Source organism: Ostrea edulis, chromosome 4, assembly GCF_947568905.1.
Source record: "Ostrea edulis chromosome 4, xbOstEdul1.1, whole genome shotgun sequence".
In the NCBI taxonomy this organism is placed as follows: Eukaryota; Metazoa; Mollusca; class Bivalvia; order Ostreida; family Ostreidae; genus Ostrea; species Ostrea edulis.
Genome location: NC_079167.1, coordinates 40,122,869 through 40,140,368, shown reverse-complemented (window position 1 = coordinate 40,140,368; position 17,500 = coordinate 40,122,869). Strand labels below are relative to the sequence as shown.

The 17,500-nt window shown below is 35.3% G+C and overlaps 2 protein-coding genes across 5 annotated transcripts in view; one reads left to right on the top strand and one right to left on the bottom strand.

The window, feature by feature from the left end:
- Positions 1–2,725, top strand: part of LOC125671167 (zinc phosphodiesterase ELAC protein 2-like) — a 41,431-nt gene extending 38,706 nt beyond the window's left edge. The window contains exons 20-21 of the mRNA XM_048906690.2: positions 1,925–2,084; positions 2,213–2,725. Coding sequence (XP_048762647.2) covers positions 1,925–2,084; positions 2,213–2,359 — 307 coding nt within the window. The 3' untranslated portion in view covers positions 2,360–2,725. The remainder of the gene's footprint in view (positions 1–1,924; positions 2,085–2,212) is intronic.
- Positions 2,726–5,448: 2,723 nt separating this feature from the next.
- LOC125671165 (CCR4-NOT transcription complex subunit 3-like) overlaps positions 5,449–17,500 on the bottom strand; it is a 28,853-nt gene continuing 16,801 nt past the window's right edge. For 2 of the 4 annotated variants that reach the window (XM_048906685.2, XM_056162628.1), the window contains exons 13-19: positions 17,226–17,324; positions 15,296–15,651; positions 11,164–11,272; positions 10,063–10,315; positions 9,792–9,924; positions 8,553–8,678; positions 5,449–7,028 (exon numbers count right to left, since the gene is read on the bottom strand). In XM_048906685.2, the coding sequence (XP_048762642.1) occupies positions 6,930–7,028; positions 8,553–8,678; positions 9,792–9,924; positions 10,063–10,315; positions 11,164–11,272; positions 15,296–15,651; positions 17,226–17,324 (1,175 nt within the window). In that variant the 3' untranslated portion in view covers positions 5,449–6,929. The remainder of the gene's footprint in view (positions 7,029–8,552; positions 8,679–9,791; positions 9,925–10,062; positions 10,316–11,163; positions 11,273–15,295; positions 15,652–17,225; positions 17,325–17,500) is intronic. The other 2 variants (XM_056162630.1, XM_056162629.1) reach the window with 1 other exon arrangement.

Below are 17,500 nucleotides of genomic sequence, written 5' to 3'. Positions count from 1 at the left end.
TTTGAATTTCACAGGTAATTATTATTAAATGGATTTTGATGCATTTCTTGGACACTTTTGAGCCTATTATCATCAAAAGTTGTCAGTTGCTGGATCATGGGACCTTGAACTGCATCATGTGAAAAGTATGTCACCATGACCTACTTTCTGAATTTTAGGGCTAATCATTTATGAATACATTTTAGGTTGTTATTTCAGATACCGAGAGGTTTAGAATCATCAAACCTTGTAAGTTGGTGCATCTAGAGGCCTCAAAACATATTTATAAAAAAACGTAGGTCACAGTGACCTACTTTTTGAATTTTGCAGACATTCAAATTTCATATTTTCAATTTTAGATGCATATTTTGGACACTATGAAAGCTAGGATCATCAAACTTTGTCAGTTGATGCATCTTGAGTCTTCATAGTTTGTTGACCAAAAAGTAGGTCACCGTGACCTACTTTTGGAATTTTACGGCTATATTTTAATATTTCAGATACTATTTGACTTACAATTATCAAACTTTGTCAGTTAATGCATGTTGAGTCTTCAGAGTGTGTTGACTAAAAAGAAAGTCACCGTGACCTATTTTTGGATTTTGACGGCCATATTTGAATATTTCAGATACTATTTGACTTGCAATCATCAAACTTTGTCAGTTGATGGGTCTTGAGTCTTCAAAGTGTGTCAACCAAAAAGTAGGTCACTGTGACCTACTTTTGGAATTTGACGTTTATATTTGAATATTTCAGATACTATTTGACTTCAATTATCAAACTTTGTCAGTTGATGCATCTTGAGTCTTCAGTGTTTAGACCAAAAGTAGGTCACTGTGACCTACTTTTGGACAGTTACATTTAAATTTTCAGGAACTGTTTGACTGAACATCATCAAACTTTGTTAATTGATGAATCTTGGTTTAGTGAGAATTTTTGCCTGTTCTACAATGTATCAGAAGAGGGATTCTAGGCCCATGGGCCTTTTGTTGTATATGATACAAAAATAATAACTGTTATGCTGAAGTACCAGTAGGAAAGTGAACATACCCTTGTACATGGAAAAAGCTATAAAACACTCCTTTTTGATCCACTGTAATTTGTAGGAAAATATATCTTTGGTCAGAACAATGTAAACATCATTTTAATGACAATGAAGTATTGTTAAAATTCTCAAGGCTATTCAATAATCCATATAGGAGGAAAAGTGTTCACAAGCTATTTTACACCCTCCACCCCTCTTAGAGATTCACTGTCTAGGACTCTGTAAAACCCCGTCTTTGACTGCGAATCTTGTCCCCTTGGTGGAATTTTCCAATCCCTCTCTCATACTAACGAAGGATTCTGTTAGTCACGAGTGCTTTATGGGAATGTGTGCTACACAATTTTTTATGCTTGCCAATACTGACTCAGGGTCACAAAGACTAAGCAGAAAAAACAGTAGAATTTCCAGTATGCAAGGCTATCAGGGCCGTAAGTAGGGTTCTAAATCAGGGGAGGCAGGGGATTGGGGGCCGCCGATTGACTTTACGACTGAAAATGACACTTTTTAAATCCCAATTTATCATGTTTGTGTTTCATTTGTACTATGTAAAGAATCGTAATATGGTGTCAAAGACAAAGGTGCTTGTCTTCATTTTAAACATATATCCTATAATATAACATTTATATAATTTTATTTTCTTTTTTGCCAAAAAATCAGACGAGGCAGTTGCCTCGTCTGCCTCATCGGCAGTTACGGCCCTGGCTATAGTAATACAGAAACATTTTAGTTTTGAATAGATGATTGTAGTACATTAGAGTGTGATTTTATAACTGATGTAAACTAAGGTTAGGATCTGGGAGCATGAAGTTTGATTTCTATACATTTGTCCTTTGTAAGAGACATCTTGTAAGGACTTTTGATGCAGGTTTTTTTTTATTTCTAAATGTTCATTTTTTTTAGCTGCCAAAGTAATGCTATACTGAATGGTCAGAAAATAGAGGCCGAGTTCACAGTGCTATCACACCTGTGTCGCAGCAGTGGAGGAATTTCAACTGAGATACTACCTAGAAAATCCAAATTCTTCACTGACAAAAATTTCTTTGCCCATGACTTTACAAAGGTGAATATCAGGCTTATGCGATTAATATCAGAACCATTTATCTTTCTACACTGACTAACGATTGACATTTAAACATCCATACCTCTACCTATTCTACAAGACTAATGTGTCCGTATTTTCTCTTTCAGATAAATTTAACTCATCGTCCCATTTTACATTTGTATAATGACTTGATTTATGATATCTTTGGAGAAAAGGAATTGATTGAAAAGGAAAAAGTTCTTGAAAAGTACAACACAAGGAGAAAAAATTTCATGTTTGATTACGGAGTTTAATTCAGAAAATTTCTACTGTACCTATGACAATGAAATTGTAGACATGCTGATGTAAGCAACAAGTGTTTTTATTTACATTGTATGCTATCATCTTACGTGTATTTGCTGATATTTTGTCTCGAGATAATTACAGAGGAACCAAAAAACTTAAAATTTGAGAAGGGACCAGTAAACATGTAGAGGGTGTCGTATGAAATTTTATAAACATTGTCATCAGATGAATATTCTTGGAGCCTGGTTCATACAGGTCGGAGAATGCAATGTCTGTTGGAAACAGCAGGATCGGATGTGCCAGTAGTTCATTGTACGTCACATCTGTTAATTGTGTTACTATATTTATGCTTCAATAAAACTGCTACAACACTACATGATTGTCCGTTTTGTGTGTTTAGCTCAAGTGAGCTTTTCTGATCACCTATTATCCATCTGGGTGTAAACTGTACAGTTTTTACCCCTTAGATCTATAGGGCCAATTTCAACCAAACTTGCCATAAAGCATGTTTAGATAAAGAGGATTCAAATAGATCAAATGAAGGGTCATACCCTTTTCAAAGGGGAGATAATTAAGAAATAGTAAAAATGTATCATCTTTTAAAAATCTTTTAAGAATTACCACTGGACCATAGAGGACAAAAAATTCAGCTTCCTTAATAAGTATAGATTTTAAATTGTTCAAATCATAATCCCGGGGGTAGTAAGGGGCCTTATAGGGGATCAAAGTTTTACATGGTACTATAAGAGGGAAAGTTATTTAAGGGAAAGTTATTTAAAACTCTTCTCTTCAAGACCAACAGGGTCATATTATAAGACATCTTAATATGTAAGCATCCTCAGTGCAGATTCCAATTTATTCAAATCATCGCTCTTTAGGGTAGGAGGAGGCCACAGTAAGGGATAAAATTTGTGCATAGTAATATATGACATTTTTAAAAAATCTTTTCATGACTAGTAGGTTTATGATTACATGTATTTACATTATGATTGTTTTTCCCTTTGATATCTTGCATTGTAATATTATTTCCTCACGAACACAGTCGTTATGATTAATTTTTAAAATACATGTATGACTAATCATGGCCATAGTTGCCAACCTCCAACCTACAAAAACAGGGTGATGATCCTCTTTGGAAGGCAAAAATTCTGGTCATAAAGCGTAACGGCAATCACGAGAAGCATTGTAACTGATAGTGGCACATTTTAAATTTTTCAAGACTGATGTATACAAAATGGGACATAGATTTATTAAATCTACATGACAAAAGGGCATTTACGATTTCATTGTTTAGATCAGATCCCAATTCAGTATTTTATTTACTATATTAACAATCGAAGATGATGGCAAGAATTACAATAGTAATAAGATGACTTGTGTTAAGTATTTTTTACATGCTTTTGTGTTTGGCATGTGTTGTCAGATATTTTTTTAGATCCAGACCTGATAGACAAGTGCGAGTTACACAATGGACAATAAGCTTCATGCTGTCCTCGATCAATAACTTTATTTTATCAATGTAGTTTCCCCAGATTTGTTGGTGGGTACAGAAGTATCGTTTTCTTTTTGTTGGCGTGTCTGCTGACCCTGATAAGGATCTCTTCTTGGTGGAAGATATTTTAGATAATGACTTCAAATTGTTAACATCTGCTTTGATAACTTATCTGTAATGTACATGACCATCAGCATTGTTTACATAGATCCAAGCTGGTGTTGCAAACTGGAAATTACACTCGGAAACTTGTTTACCAATTGGGTGAAAGGTATGACCAGTCGGGTGATAAAAAATAATTGGGTTACAGGTCGAAAAATCTGGTGTAATGCTGGGTTCCTGTAGTAATTGGTGTACATCTATTTTAATGGGGAAAATTCAGACAGAAAGTAAATATAAAAAATAAATTCTATTTTTGAAAATACATGAGGGATGAACTGCAAAGCTTCTTGTGGGCATACTTTTCATGAAGTGCTAATGTGTTTCATGAAGTATGCTGGTGCAAAGCAGTTCATGTATTTTCAAAAATAATTTTTTATTTTAAAATAAATGTTCATATTTGATCAATGAAAAGGTGAAGATAAAGAACAGTGATCAATCTCATAACTCCTATAAGGAATACAAAGTAGACAGTTGGACAAACACGGACCCCTGAACTTCTAGATTCTAGTTTATACGCACAAGGACCCTCGAGGTTAGAGTTCAAGTAATACAATTTTTCATTTTAAAATCAGCTACCATTTGAATTAAACTGAAAATGTTGATAAAAATAGTACAAACAATGGATAGGAATCTCAAGTACTGGTATACAAGTTATTGTCAGAGCTCAGCTTTACCAGTTTCATACCAGGTGGCGATTTTAAGATCATTATCATTTTGAAAAATCAAATCTTTGACATAGGCATATCATATCTGGCACACAGGTGGATTACCATGAGACGATGTGTCGAGTACCTTCATAACCTTGACCTCAAGGTCAAAATTAAAGGTTTTTACAATGGATTCGTGTCGGGGCCATGACTTCTTTGTTCTTTGACATCGGCATACCATATTTGTTTTGAACATATTTTATTGATGAAATCAAAAGGATTGGGAACAAGTTCTGACCTTACAAGTCCCTCTCCTATTTGACACATGGGTGTATCACCATGAGACAGTGTCATGTACATTCATGACCTTGACCTTTGATCTCAAGGTCAAAATTAAAGGTTTATACCATGGATTTGTGTTCGGACCATATCTTCCATTTTCTTCTACAAAGGCATACCATATTTTTACACTCAGGAAAGAGGTAATTTATACCTATTAACAACACCCTTTGGGAGATTGGGGTAAGGGGGGTTGGGGTTGTATTCTTAGTGAGCATTGCTCACAGTACCTCTTGTTAAACTTTGATAGTGCAGACTGGCAAATGAAATCAGAGAAACACAATATGTCCACTCAAGTGAGCTACATTCTAAACAAGAAAAATAAATGCATTTATTGCACAGGATTAAAGCCTCCCGTGCTAGGATGGTACAATGCATGGTCAAGTATCTTTTTTCTTGCTCATATCCTCCTGAATTCATATTGGAACAACATACTGATTAAAAACCAACAAACCACTTTTTATATTATTGACAAACTTCCATTTGTCATACATTTTAATAATTTTTTTAAAAGATTTTTCCATCGTCATTTTTACCAACATAGAATACAGGACTAAAACAGACAATCTCTCCACTCAGGAATGACCCTCAATATAACGGATTACTCCTGGCTGGAGACAAAATTCACTGGCTGTCTCAGCCTTGCATTCTAAACACGTTTACTGTACAAAAATATGACATGTAAACTGAGTGTTCATGTGCACACAAATAAAATCAATATCTTCAATGACAGCCAGCTCACACAGCTCATGACTATTTATAGTTCTCAATCACATGATAAATGACATGAAATCAGCTTCCCTGATTGGTCAGATTCTACAGACAACGGATATAACATAACACTTGAATCACTGTTCTCTTATCCCAATTCAATGACAAACTAAGAGAATGATGGTATAGAGAAATTCTGAAAGACACCTTTTTGACAATCTTATGCTTAAACAGAGTGCCCAAAGCATGTACCCTTCTTTTGATATTAAAAAAAATATACAAAACTAAAGAAAAAAGATATGAAAGAAATTACAAATTTTTCCATTTCTGTGTGAAGATATGTTTTACATTTCCCATCATCAGATGAATATAAATACATGTATGATATTCAGAACAGGATTCATCTCAAAAGAAAAAGATTAAAACTCTTTCAAATAGCTTGAACTTTGTACAGGAACTATAATAAAATACTAACAATTGCACCATTACAAAAACAAATTAGCACTTGTCAAACAAAAGTAAACATAATGTGCAATGAAACATAATGCTTTGTGTATTAAAAAATTTTCTGTGTTAAATTCATTGTTTACAATTTCTGTAATAAAATGCAAGATTTGATCAAAAATTCCTTCTTAAATGTTTTTGTCTTGCTTGGATGAAAAGGAAATCTAAGAATCAAAAAATCCGACTGAGATTCTTAGGGTCTAACCTCCAGACCCTATACTGAGCACATTGTGAAGCAGGTAAGTTGTACTCCAGCCAAGTACCCAGGTCTGGCGATCAAAACACAGGCAGATGCCTTGACTGACAAAAAAATGAGTAAATGACTTTTATCACCGTCAACTCGTTCATTGCAATGACTTCAGACAAAACAAGTGTGCCCTCTCATACATACATATATTGCGAGATCAAACACAACCTAGGACCCTGCCTTGGCATATAATTTATCACAATGTGCTGCGAAACAAAACATTGGCTTTGAATATAGTCCCTGCATATTAAATTTCGCAATGTTCAAAAGCTCCTAAACAACAGTGAGCACCCTGTCCATTGGTTTGTCAGAGAGTTGTCATCACAATAAGACAATTGATGATGATAACATTGATCAAGCATCCCTCCATTTCTCCTCCAACATTCATACAGGCAGATTGGCAGTAACAGCAGATCCAAGGAAATCCATCGTCTAGTACCATGGACCATAAGGACACGTCTCCTTATTGTTCACCTTTAGTTCAAGTCTCTGTCTTCAAGATACCGGTATTCAAATGTAAACCCTTCTTTTTTCCTTTGGCACCACTTCTCGTAGTCAAAATAAATGTATGTGCCCTGTGAAAAAGGAAAATAGAATAAACACTAGTGTATGAACAACTAACTACTTTATCTCATACGTGTGATGTATATTGAGAGTGAGATAAAGCATTAGCTTTATCACACGCCCGTTTGATAAAGCACTTCCGGTCCGAACTACTTTGGACACTGTCCCCGCTTGGATGACATATTTTCTGTGTTTATGCATATCCATGCATGAAATAAAGCGTAAAACTTATTTTTCTGTATTTATTTAGAATTTCTTTTATAGCAAAATTAAAATGATGTTGCCCCCACTGACATATAATGCAAGTTACCGGCCACAAAAATGCCAACTCGGTCTGTAACTACTCAAAATTACGATCAGAAAACAAAAATATGTGCACACTATTATCATCGACAACGAATCGACGGCCTACTGGACAAGTCTAATCGAAAGTACTTCGACATGCTGCGGTACCAAGTATTCACAAGCACAGTCTCTTTTTTCTGGAGCATGTTAAATGTAACAAATCTCAACAGCTTTACTTACTAGGCTAGGCCTATTTAAAGTGCCTCAGAATTTCCTCTCGCCCTTAGATCCAAAGAAACGTAAATAAAATCCAAATGCACAAACACTTCTACTTTTCATTGTAAACTGTTGAAAATTCTAATAACGCTGCATTTAAATATTACTTTCATTGATTGTTATTACATGTTTATTTCAAAACGACGACATCAAACTTTTATCAGGTCAGGCCTACGTCAAATAATAAATACTCGGTCAATAGTTGTTACTTAGTTGGAATGGCAAAACCATTATTAATTATAAAATATAATCCCTTCTAAAACAATTTTTATCCATGGTTTCTTTTATAAAAATGACCTTTTGTACTGTATATTAATGGTTTATAAGCGCACTATTTTTTCCCGCGCTAGGTAGACAGATTAAGCATGACGTCTGAGCCACGAATTCAAAACAAATTCCATCAGCTGTTTCTACCATACTGGGGATCATCTCAAAATTAAGTGAAATGAAGACGTATGAGATAAATAGAACATCTATAATTGCGTATTCTGATATTTGGTTTATCCAACTCGTTGATATGCTGTATTTATTCGCTCGGCAAGCCTCACGAATAAATACACCATATCAACGCGTTGGAAAAACCAAATATCAGAACATGCAATATAGATATCCTCTATGTACATGTGCAGTAAGATTCTGATTGAACATTGCCTAAACTATTACAAAAGCTAATACTAATCAGGCAGTAAAATGAAATGCATTGACATTTCAATGGTTGTAATATCTTTCTTTACAATGATTATATGCAAAACGGTCACATCAAATATTTTGTGTTTTAAGGATCAGTTCACTACATGTATGTCTCATCTCCGAAGGACCGCCCCATTTAGTCGCCTCTTACAACAAGCAAGGTGGTACTGAGGACCTATTCTAACCCGGATCCCCACGGGATCAGTTCACTATTTCTAATACTGTTCTAACTCTCCCTTAGAGGATACACATTTCATTTTAATGGTTTTCAGTTGAAAATGTACCTGTTCATAATCCTCCGTTATTGTCTTTGGTTCTTCGTGCCGCTGGAACCACATCATGTACCTTGTATGAAATCGCCATGACTGCTTTTTCAAAGCCTTTGCTGCCAGATATTGAGCTTTAGTACCCTAGAAATACAAGCACTTTGTAACTAAAAAACTGACAAGTTAGAAAGGGCCCAACAATGAATATATAAAAAATTCTAAGTCCCATAACTCTGTAACAAAATTCTATTACAATCTTTAAAGTAATTCAAGTTAATTGCATATAAATTACTATTATCTTATCAACATTAAAAAATTCTGAAGTCCAATAAATCTGAAAATTTGAAAGAGATTTCTTCTGCCTAATCCGAATATGTATAAAATTTATAAAATTGTCCCAATGAAACTTATTATCATGCGACGTAAAAAGTGCTGACTGACAGACAGACAGAGACAGTGATTACTATAGGGCACCTTGCCATATGACAGGGCCCTAGCTAAGCAAACTACATTTCATGAATTGAGTATACAGTGGAGCTTCGTTCATCTGGACACTTTGGTTCCCAGCAAAATCGTCTGGATAAATGAATCGTTTATTTTAGATCTTTATAATGTTGATGTGTGATATGACATAACAATGTTATCATTTAGGACCTCCTACAGAGGAGTTGCTAGATTTTGTATTGAAGCGTATCGCAGAGGAGTGGAATTACATGTCTGATTTTAATTGGATTGGACATACATGTAATGTCAATCTATTAATAGATCAAGACAAATAATGTGCGGCAGATTTCTTTATGATTCAATACTGCACACATTGCAGAAATGGAAAATGTCTCTATCAGCACGTGCTGATTAATCGACATAGAGAGGGTAATCACCTGATTAGGGAAGTGTTGATAGACATAGGTACTTTTTTTAAAAACGGACAGTGTGGCTTATGTTTTCTTTACAATTTACATCTTGCTATAATTGTCCTAGAGAGACCTTTCAAAAAATTACTGTCTGCACTAATGATACAACTTTCAAAGTTTAACATTTTGTAGTAAAAACTGACTGTACGGATCTGGAACACGAATTTCCAAATTAACAACGCTAATACGTGTAAAAATTCAGTTCCTCTCCAAAATTGTCTGGGAGGTGCTGCATCCAGATTAATGTCATCCGAATTACTGAAGCCCCACTGTATATAACAAGGAAAATATTCAACAATTTCCTTGTATAACACTATCTATACCAAATTCAAAGCATACATACCTCCATATAATAAAATATAAAGAAGAGTGTTTCTGTGGATAGTCGTTGAAAAAACTCAACTGAGTCTGCATGGGGTGGGGGCAGTTGTGGGTAGAAGGAGGGCGATGGACAAGGGTTTCGGGGGAGAAAAGACCTGAAAGAAATATAATCAAGCTCCTATTCAGTCTGGAATGTCCTTTGTTTTACCTTGAAGCAAACATCTAACAATTTCATATCAGCAGAAATGTGTAAAATATTAAAGAATTGAAGTTACAAGTCATCAACTTCTCACCTCTGTCGCTCGGAATCTGAAGGGTGTGGTAAATGATGATATGCAGCTTCTAACATCTGTAATTGGTAAAAGTTTTCTCTGCTGAGAGGTACTGGACCCAAGGGCGCCACTCCTAGTAGTGGGTTGAGGTGTATGGTGGTGGTTTGCGATTGTTGCGACGTCTGATCACTCGGTGATAAAGACGTGCTTTGTGACACCACTTGTGAGGAAGTCGGTAATGACGTCGTTAATGACGTGGAACTATTAAATTGCACTGAAATAAACAATTGTACACTTCTTAAGCAAAACTTGTCTTTTTTGCCATAAAAAACTTCCTTCCAAATTCTACATTCAAGATGCATTTGTGAAATATAATGCCCTTGAATGTGGCCAAGTTGAATTGTGGCGAATTCCACTTTTGACCTCAAAGTTAATGTTGTGAACAGGTAGAAAACAAAAAGTAATATGATCTAAATCTTCAATAAAGTTAACTAAATATCTATAGTTTGTCAGTTACTTTGCCTTTGTTCAGTGTAGTTTTGTCTTTTTACATTAAATTATAAGGAATGACACTAATTTTGACCTTTATTGTATGATATAACTTGGTACAGTTTACGCTTCTTATTACCTGCTTCGCGGATTATAAAGCATAAACCGCACCACGTTACATTATAGTGTTTAACAACTAGGTCAAAATTAGCTTCATTCCTTAAATGTACACTACATAACAAAAATGCGCATTTATGAGAGATATGACACAAAGCATATTTTTCAAAAAGCAAGCTTAATGAAATACACATGTACATGCAGGAAGTCCTTTACTCCTTGCATGAATTTCAAAATCATATGCACATGTAGACTCATCACCACATTATTGGGTTCTCAAATCCTGTGGTTGCTTGATTTGCTACCTGCTTGGTTCTCATTAAATAAGCAATTTCCACTCAACCATTCAGATCACAACCAAGCAGAAATCTATTTAAAAGACATTGGGGAATGATACATTAAGTGATGAGGTGGATATTAACACCCGTAGTTCAACATGGCAGCAGCAAATGAAGATTTTACTGAAACATGGAACAAGTTTTCAGACATCTGCTGAATAAATTCCCTTAAACTTACATCTGGACTCTGATGACAGTGGTGGAGGTGTTGGTATCTGATTTTCTAAACCTGCATTGACCACAGCTTGTTGTGCTATAGACTTTAATGATGACATGGAATCTGAAATCTGTAGAAGTAATATCATTCATTAGTGGTTTAAAAAACAAAAAGATTTCCATAGGCCACAACACCAAGTCTCCTCGCTTAGACAGAATTATCTTATTAACAATATATCAACCATGAGCCATACATGTTATTGGACAACTATATAAATGCAATACTCATTTGGGCATCCATATTACATTGTATTTTCACAAACTGAAATTCTTTTAGTTTTATGGACTGCTATGAAATCTAAAAGATTCTCACTTAAGTTTTGGATATCTACTACAAACCCACTCTGAGCCAGAGGGTAATATTATCACAACAAATATGCACCTATATTACTCAGATACTTCAATATTACTACTTTTTCCTCACATCGTATAAAAAAATATATGTTTACTTTTAATTATCATTGTGGCCTTGCCTTGGCCCCAGAGGTCATTGTTGGAACAAATATGGACCTACATTTGATTATACTTTGATTCCCATGTTATAACTAAGTAAATCTTCAAACCCTCATGGTAGTCCCATGTTAACTCTGAGGGAAACCACCTTTACATCTTTGAATCTACAATACATGAGGATGCTTTGTATTAATTTGACAAATTGTAGCCGTTGCTTACAACATTTTAAAGAGGATAATCCCTGATTATTTCTAAGTAAAACTTTGAAACCTACTGTAGCCCTAAACTGACTTCACTGCAGAGACCAACAATTGATCAAACTTGAATACACTAGATGAAGATGCTCTCAAGAAAGATAGTTTTTTCTGGATGAGTGGTTGTTGAGAAGACTTTTCAAAGCCCCCTTTTCTTGACAAACAGTAGCCCTGTAGTTCTTCAGAAGATTAAAAAAACAACAACACCACCATTCCTATACAAATTTAGACCCCTGAAGGGGCCCTGCCTTTCTCTCATGGATCATGGTGGGAACAAATTGGAAACTTCACTGCATGAGGATGCTTACATATTAATTAAACAAATTGTTTACTTGTGGTTCCTAAAAGATTTTTGAAGAATTTTTCAACAAGTCTTACCATGGCCAGGGATCAAAATTATCTCCCCCCCCCCCCCCCCCCCCCCCCCTAACTACTGACAAGTGGCTTTCTTTTTTTCCCTTTCAAATACATGTAGCAAAACTGAATTTTCAATAGCATTTTCAAGTTGATTACTTAATGATCCCCCCCCCTCCCCAAAAAACAAGAGGCCCATGGGCCACATCGCTCACCTGAGTCACCTTGGCCCATATCTGAAGACTTTCCATATATATTTGCATGTAAAACCTTAGTCCCTATTATGGCCCAAACTACCCTTTGCAAACTTGAATCTACACTATGTCAGAAAGCTTTCATGCAAATGTCCACTTCTTTGGCCCAATGGTTCTTGAGAAGAAGATTTTTAAAGCTTTTTCCTATATTTGTATGTAAAACTTTGAACCCCCCCCCCCCCCCCCCCCCCCACTTGTGGCCCCATCCTACCCCCGGGACCCATGATTTGAACAAACTTGAATCTGCACTATGTCAGAAAGTTTTCTTGTAAATATCAGCTTTTCTGACTCGGTGGTTATTGAGAAAAAGATTTTAACTATATATTTGTATGTAAAACTTTGATCCCCCTTGTGGCCCCATCCTACTCCCGGGGGCCATGATTTGAACAAACTTGAATCTGCACTATGTCAGAAAGTTTTCATGTAAAAATCAGCTTTTCTGGCTCAGTGGTTCTTGAGAAGAAGATTTTTCCTATATATTTGTATGTAAAACTTTGATCCCCTATTGTGGCCCCATCCAACCCCCGGGACCCATGATTTGAACAAACTTGAATTTGCATTATGTCAGGAAGCTTTCATGTAAATCTCAGCTTTTCTGGCTTAGTGGTTCTTGAGAAGAAGATTTTTAAAGTTTTTCCCTATATATTGGTATGTAAAACTTTGATCCCCCCTTGTGGCCCCATCCTACCACCGGGGGCCATGATTTAAACAAACTTAAATCTGCAATATGTCAGGAAGCTTTCAGGTAAATTTCAGCTCTTCTGGCCCAGTGGTTCTTGAGAAGAAGATTTTTAAATGACCCCACCCTATTTTTGCATTTTTGTGATTACCTCCCCTTTGAAAGGGACATGGCCCTTCATTTGAACAAACTTGAAATCCCTTCACCCAAGGATGCTTTTGGCCATGTTTGGTTGAAATTGGCCCAGTGGTTCATGAGAAGAAGATGAAAATGTGAAAAGTTTACAGACAGACGGACGCCGGACAAAATGTGATCAGAAAAGCTAAATAAAATAAATGCTTATATGCAAAAAGAAAATAAGTACAATAATAAGAATGATACTTTGAAGTTCTTTTCATTTGATTAATAAGTCAAGAAAAGGAATTGTATGAATATATAATCAACAAATTGGTATGACCCAGAAAGACATCATTGGCAGCGATTTTTTTCCTTATATAACCGGTACCGATAAACGGTACCATTCCCAATGCCAAAAAACCATTGATTTTTCCCAATTTTGAGACTAAAAATTCCCAATTTACTTGCCGAAAAATAGACCGGCCGCTGGCATAGTAATTTACTTAGTCTGAAATGTTGTACAAGTTAACTAAAACTTCCGGTATTAAATCGAAAGTACAGATCATGACAGTGCGCGTGTTTTGTAGAGCTACGACAATTCTAAAACGAGCCTACGACAATTCCTTATGTCTCACAACAGCAAATATTAGCGTAAAAAAGTTTGTAAAGAGATGACTTTTTTCTTTTCTTTTAGTTGAAATCATATGCCGATACTTTGGTAGAAAATTCCCAATTTGTTCGATTTTGATGCTATTTTTCCCAATTGAATGGGTACCGGTACCAGTACCAGTGGGTAGAAAAAAATCGCTGATTGGTGAGGGCCATGGAGGAGAGCATTAGTACAGAGAATCTATGTTCAGAGGTCAACTACCTCATGATATGAATGTGACAGGCCATCAAGTCCAGACAATTTAATCTACACCAAGATGTTGATGGTATAATAGACAAACAGCGACATGGAAACCTTCTGCACTTTATATACCGACACAGTCGAAACTTTCAATGTTATTGTGATCAGATCTTTCTTCTCATTCTTTAAAGTACTTCGTTATTGCATGGTTCATTTTCAAGATCACAACTTTATTTAGACTTCTAAAATAGTTTGAGATAAGATCTTTCCCCTCCATTTTTTAAAGTACCTCTTTATTGAAGGTTCATTTTTGAGGTCATCACTTTATTCCGATCTGCGTTTACTTCTAAAATGGTTCGAAATCCTTTGGTGAAATGTTTCTATGCACAAATCAAAATCATTATATTAAAATCTTTAAGTCAGTTGATGAACTGAAAATTCCAAAAGATTTTTTGGGGGGTAGGGGTGGGGGGTGGGGGTGGTGGCACAAAAGTTTGCAACCACTAGTGACTTTATACTCGCAGTTTTTATTTTTACCTCACATTTAGTGGGTATTTTCAGTTAATTTTGATGCCTGCTGACCCTGAAGGTCATGTTTTTTTCCTTTCCCCCTGGCACTTTGGTTGTTAAGAATATTTCTTTACACTACACTATTTTTCAGTATTTCTTATTATCTCCCCTTCAATGGAACATGACCCTTCTTCATTTAAACAAACTCTGAAATTCTCTTTTTAAAAAAAAGGGGAATAATCTGTAGCATGTTTGGTTAAAATGACCCTGTGGTTCTGAAGAAGTAGAAAATGTGAAAAACTCATGTCAGATATAAAAATTTTGACCAGAAAAACTCATTTGAAACTTAACATAGATGAGCTATAAAATGTGAAATTTATTATTTGAAGAAAACCATAAATATTTTCAAATTCAATCACAGCTGGATCTGAATTTCGATATTAACACATCACAAATGAATAAAAACAGGAATTGAAAACAGGAGGTGCTTATGTTCATAACAAATCTAACCAAACTCTTACACATACATGTACCTGGTTTCATCTTAAAAACCGAAATAGAAATAAATCCTCCTAATAAAATGTTACACATTACGGGAATTCTTCAAAAAATTATCAACTTACACTGTCATCTATGCAACTGATCCCCTTTAATCCTGATGCCCCCGCACTCACTGGGCCATTCATCACCACCTCTTTGGAGGGCGGATGCGAGTTGGGCCCATTTGTTGTTTGACTTGTGTATGAGTTGCTTGTTGGTACATTATTTGATACAACCATTGGCATTGAATTTGAAAAGGGCACTGTTGTTCCATTATTGGTAAACAATGGTGATGGGGCTGGCACTAAAGAGGGATTTCCTACAGAAGTCACTGAGACAGAGTTTGAATTAGAGTGTGTCACAGAAGATGTACTGCTGTTCACTGTTGAGTTACTATTTAAAGCCGAGTGGTCCATGATGTTCACTTGATTTTTAGTATCTGAAATAAAATTACAGATTTAATTGTTGTATATTTGAAAACTGCATACTGAAGTGTTATCTGTATATGAAACAAATTTTACAGGTCTCAGATACTGAACTTCCCACATGCACAACTTTGGTGTCTTTGGGGAAAAAAGCCATCACATACAGTATAATGGGTAATTTTGGCGTCATGAACAATTTGGCAATGTTGCCAGTAAATTTGTTCGTGAATTTCATTTTAAACAATAATCGCCTACAGCTTATGCAAGTGGTAATTTCACTACTTTCATCTCCACCCCAAAAGGCAAACATGTAACTGGTACAAAGACTTGTTTTCCCCCTTCATTTGGTCATAAATCATGACACAACCCCATACACAGCATCAATGGAGAATAGCATCAAATTTCCTCTAAACCCTTCATGCAAAGTTAGTGGTAGCCACTTGTACAGATGCTTACAACACGAATCTTACATATTGAATAAAACACTCTTGACAAATGGATAGTTGTAAACTGATGATTATTTCATACACTACAGAGAACATCATCTTCCATTTCAAATTCAGTTTCTAAAGTTAATGTATTTATTTTGTTGAAAGCATGAATGACCATCACACTTCATTATCTCAAATTTACATCTATCAGCAGTAACCCCACCCCTCCTCTGACTTTAAAGACATGTACATATTACAACCATTAACCCTAATTATCCTGTTAAAATTACAAATTTGAATTTTGCTGACAGGAACTTTCTTGGGGTAGGATGGGAAGTTCAGGGACTCCTAACAGTAGCACTAGTATACCAAAATTAATTTCCTTTCTCCTCATTTGATCTTTAATGCACATATTTTGCCATATAAAACTGAAAATGGACAATACTTTTTGCAGAAAAAATAACTATATATATAAAAGGCTTAATGAAGTAATTTTATAATTGTAATTATGGTCCCTGGGATCTTGAATTTCCTTTTAGCCAAAACAGATAGGGTGAAATGATACAATCACCTCACAATATAATCCACATACTTGTTATGAACTTAGATGTGTCCCTTTAACAAATGAGTTATTTATTCACACATTGAAATTCAACATGCCTTTCACTTGCATATGCTTCAAGGAAAAAAAGGGAGAGGGTAGGAATGTGATTGATATCACAGAGAAAAAAATTGTAAATGATATCTAAAATGAAAGTAGCATGTACATGTATCTTAAACTGTGGCTCTTAAACTGTAGCTCAAACCTAACACAGTGAACCATGGAGTCAATCCAATGCCGAAACGTTTCATCCCTACATAACATAAAAAAGCAGAATCAAAATTTGTATTCTAAAAATTTTAAGCACAAACAATAGAAAGAAAGGTTTGACTGAATTTTAATTACAACTCCATGTCAATAAATGTACCATCTCCCACCATGCAAACAATACAAATTCCAATACTTTACATTCTGTTTTATAGATTAAATATAAACATCACACCATCCCTATCTTGCCCACAAGCAGGAGAATACACGTATTGCAATGTCTTGTACTTTAATAATATTTTCTGACCAAGTTACAAGGGGTTAAGGACAATAACCATTCCTTTCTTACCCCTTTTAACAAAACGCTCAGATAAGTAAGAAAACTTCATAGGGGAAATATCCCCCTGCCACACAGTGGAACTGACAGGTAACCTTGGAATGGTTATACCTAAAATGTACAAATTATAAATAAATCTTTATTTTCATAATGTTCAAGAATCCTTAATCAGTTGAACAGCAGTGACTATGTTCTGCCAAGCACCCTTTCTTTACTAACCATAGCTACAAGTCCACTCTAAATCATTCAATTTCCTTATGCAAAAAACCACGATACAGTTTTTCGTT